General features: G+C 42.2%; 1 protein-coding gene across 1 annotated transcript; it reads right to left on the bottom strand.

The window, feature by feature from the left end:
- Positions 1–926: 926 nt before the first annotated feature.
- T265_14012 (hypothetical protein) lies at positions 927–4,120 on the bottom strand (the record flags this gene model as incomplete). Its single annotated transcript, XM_009171624.1, has 2 exons — positions 927–1,112; positions 3,821–4,120. Coding segments are annotated over 2 exons (486 nt in total), but the record flags the coding sequence as incomplete, so codon positions are not given.
- Positions 4,121–4,326: the final 206 nt, after the last annotated feature.

Below are 4,326 nucleotides of genomic sequence, written 5' to 3' on the forward strand. Positions count from 1 at the left end.
TAAAACGAATCTGAACAAAAACCTAAAAGTTTTGTACCAAACCATAACTGCCATGTCGGTGAACCTGCAAAAACCGTGGAAACATTCGGTTGTGTCGCATCTGCCGCTAACTGAAAGCAAGTAGGTTTGTGTTATTTAGCTCGGATAGGTGCCTGCTCAACGGAGTTACGTCAACCGCAGTCGCACTGTGACTGCGGTAATGTGATTATGACGCATTCCTCATGACATGGATCAACGGTGCTGAAAACTATTCAGCATCCCACAACCGGTTTGGTGCTTTTTAAGGCTCAGCAGGTAGTCGCAGTCCTCGAGTGTATTTGGCACCCAAGATATGAACGAATAGTTACTGAATTAATACGTCATTCGCCGTGCCCGGTAGGAAGTGAATAGCACTGAATGCACACCATGTGCTTTACTCCCATGGGTAGCTGCCGATTTGAAATTGCCAAGCCAATGGTCGGGACGGGCGGTGATCTTCACTCAAATCAAATTGATTTTATAATCTTCAGATGTTTGCTTCAAGAAGAAGCTTCTTCGTGGTATTACCTGACTGACCTGATTTTGAAATCTAAAACCACTTTCAGCTGTAGCAACCTTCGGTGCCTAGCTGCCGCACTGCACGCAGGAGGCGCGAGGGTTGGGATAGTGCCAGATCGCCCAGGCATAGAAAGGGGAATTCAACATACAGAGATTGTCTTGGACTACTGAAATTCCGGTCAGGAAATTAGCGGCCAAGCCACATCGTCCATCTCGCCACATTTTGAAGCCTAAACCTTTTATTTTATCAGTTAAGCCAACCAAAATCAAAATATTGTACCCTCGCCTGGAAAAAAATCGCGTATTCCGAAATGCATATACAGACTCAATTCGATTTTAACAACGTTCTCTTCGTTTATTGGAAATTTTCTCGCTGACAACGGCGTACCTGCTTTGGATATTTGTCCCTTGGGAATCACTCTGCGAATTATTTCATGTATCCACTGAAGGTGTGAGGCTACGCGGACGATGATTGCCGGAGACTGGACCTTCTCCTTTTTTGGACTGCCGGAAGCAATGCCGACGACTGTCTGTTGATTGCCGGTAAACAGGATGAGCCCACCACCGCTGTCACCCTTCAAAAATAGACGACCGCGATTTTATTATGTTCAAATTTCTGATTCATAGAAATTAGTGAGAAATAGATTATCACAACATTTTGCTTTTGCTATGGCGAGTATTCGGAACTCATTACAGTCATTCACGCCGTGGAACTCTATCACCCGAGGAGATATCCTTGCAACCTGTCCAGCTTCATTGGAGAATAGCACTTTTACCTATGTCGCAATATTTTACATCAGGTAGTAGCTTATCAACTAAATTTCCACACTTAACTGCCACTTAACGGTGTCACGAACGTGTACTGAGATTCGGCTCGCTTACACTGTTAAATCAGTTGCTTATTTTCAGTGGGGTGCGGATTAACAAGTTTATTATTTCCGTTGCGCAAAATGCTCAATTCCATCAGTTTACGGCCATTCCACTTATTCCATGGATTTGCCTCTCAATATATTGGTAAACTCGATAGGTCGCCAGCTTCCAGGCGCTGAAGTGTTGTAGAGATTGGTACTTTGCCGATTACTAGTCAGATGACTCTTGTTGTGCCCACCTAGCTGGGCAACCGATTTGTAACTCAATGGCTAACATAGGCAGCCGGATCAACAGCCACCTGATCACTTCCTACATAATGCTCCCGAATAACTAATAGTTCAACATATTTGTCGACGCGTAAACACTAGTCTTGATCAAAATGTTTTTCACTGACTCTTGTTATATAACGTTTGATTGACCACCCTGAACTTGATACATAGTGGCCAGTTGTATTCCTGTTCAAAATTTGCACATGATACTCAGTCGCCCAGGGAATGTATGTCGCCTCCTCGCCTCCAAGCTGGAAAGCCCGCACCCGTCTGAAAGTTCACTGTCGATGTGTCTGCGGTAATTCGAAAAAACCTTCACCCAATCTCCCAAACAAACCAAAACAATTTCTATCTGCATGAATGACAGAAGCCTGCGTTTCAGATCCAACGGTGGATCGCTGGAGCGATGAAAACTCCCGTAGAAAAAGAGTCTCAATTTTGTCAAGGTAACGACTTTAAAATTCAGATCCATCATCGTCGGCTCTCACGGCATTCCAAATATGCAATGGCTTCTATAATAACCTAACGGCTTTAATGTAAACCACCTGTTAATCTACCATCGGTGTGCTCTCCTGGGCACGTCAAGCAGACATGAGGATTGAATTTTAAACAATGTTTTACGAAGGCTCACTACACCAACTTATAACTATGAAATTTGAAAGTCTCCTGTGTAACATCACTAGGTTCACCGAAATATGCCGTCAAACGCGAATGCAAATATATTGAAATTATCTAATTTGTTGCGTTTATAGTACTCTACCGTCTTCGTCATTTTATCCATGGAATATCTTTTAAACCCAAATAATTTTGCCCAACGTAATCGAAATCTATTAAATAAATACTTTTGCAAGCTGTTGCGCGACCATAGGAGATGATATTAAAAATGCAACATCCAGAAGTGAATATGTCAGTTTAGTTACCAGCTACGTTTATATTTTACGAACGCCGGGGAGCCATAGAATGTGAAATGATGGAATCATCCTACTTCGTCCACCGTCCCGTTTGTGGTGGCCGACGTGTCACATTCCGTTTTGAACATTAGGACTTCGCTACCACGTCACAATGAAAATAATCTGATTGTACGCGAAAATAACCTCGAAATTGGTCACAGGGCTAATGTCATTAAGGCCGCCGTTTTCGTCCTCTTCAGCGAGCTGTGTGCTCTCTGAACATGTCAAATATAGTCGTATGCTCTACTGGAAGTTTCGTGAAGGAACCAGTTGTCTACGGCAAACTTTCAGCTTCTTAGCCTTAGCTTTTTTGCCGGCTCCCGCGAATTGCTCGACTTCACCTATGAATCATGCCGCGATTTTCATCCTACGCGTAGAGTAAAGAAGATGTAGCGCTTTCCATCTAGCCACAGATTTATGTGCTTATGATTTGCCACTGGAAAATGGGTTGTACTGTTTTTGATGTGATCAATGATGCGGAAATATACAGCGATTTGCCGAGGTTCCCTGCACCGTTGGATATCAGTCCTGTCGTTTCACCTGGCCTGGTGAGATACACGGTGGGTTTCCTAATATTTAGCCAACATGTGTTGATAAGCGATTAAAATAATTATACTTGGTTAACTGCATCAACGTTTTGAAAAATCGCTGATTCTGCCAAATAAATTATTGAGAATAATTCACCGATTTTCAAGTTTGATTTCTTGCTTGGTTGCCACCAATCAGAGCACACATTCGATAATCCAGAGAATTTATATTCAATGAACCGGTGACAATCTCACTAGGATCGATTTCCATTAGCTTTTCACATAGCAAGATTAAAATGTTTTCTCTCCCATTTTGGTCATTCTCAAACGGATTACATAAAATCGTCGTAGGTTTGACCATTATCTCCCCATAATCAAATAATCATGAGCTTTCATCTTCAAGGCCTTGGCGTTTATACCAACTGTTTGATTGCCGTAATTGATGAGAGTCTTTTAAACTTCAAACAGTTGTTCTAAAATGCGAGAGCTTGGCTTCTTCTAAAACGGATAAAGATTACTCCAATTTATTCAACCATTCTCATAATTTCCAATTACATAGAATCTGCTCCGTTGAGTCTAAAATCGAGGTGGCCTTGCCACATTGACCGATGAGCTGTATATTGGCCGCCATACAGGAGGTGCATCAGCTAATATAACACTAACTTACCCGATACGTTCTCTGTCCCTTCTCATTCAGAGCACCAAACGTTCGATCCAAAAAATCTCCTCCAAAATGCCCGTATCTACGCTGCCATCTCTGCTTCCTTTCCACATTTAAATGAACCAAATTTGGTTTACGTTCACAGAAGTTTGTTTTATCACAGGTTTGACCAAAGCCCACGAACGTTAAAGTAGATGATTCCGCTGGAAGGTTTGCCGTGTTTGGGATTTCTACAGCACGAACGTCTCTTCCATTGATGTCTAGTGGTTCGTTTAAATATATCAAGCCGATATCGTAGCCCCAAGTTTCTGGGAAAGAATAATAACGAAAAAATGATCGAGTTTACATCAAAATGGCGCATTATTTCTATCATGACAGCCAGGTCCTTCACACGTGGAAATCTGTAATTTTGGCCAACTTTTCTAACGTTTTATGAGCTACCACGCCTTGTTGATTACGTTCATGGTGTTATGACTGAAGCGGCTTTCACAAAATGTTCCCAAAATACTTAT

Source organism: Opisthorchis viverrini, assembly GCF_000715545.1.
Source record: "Opisthorchis viverrini unplaced genomic scaffold opera_v5_126, whole genome shotgun sequence".
NCBI lineage: Eukaryota > Metazoa > Platyhelminthes > Trematoda > Opisthorchiida > Opisthorchiidae > Opisthorchis > Opisthorchis viverrini.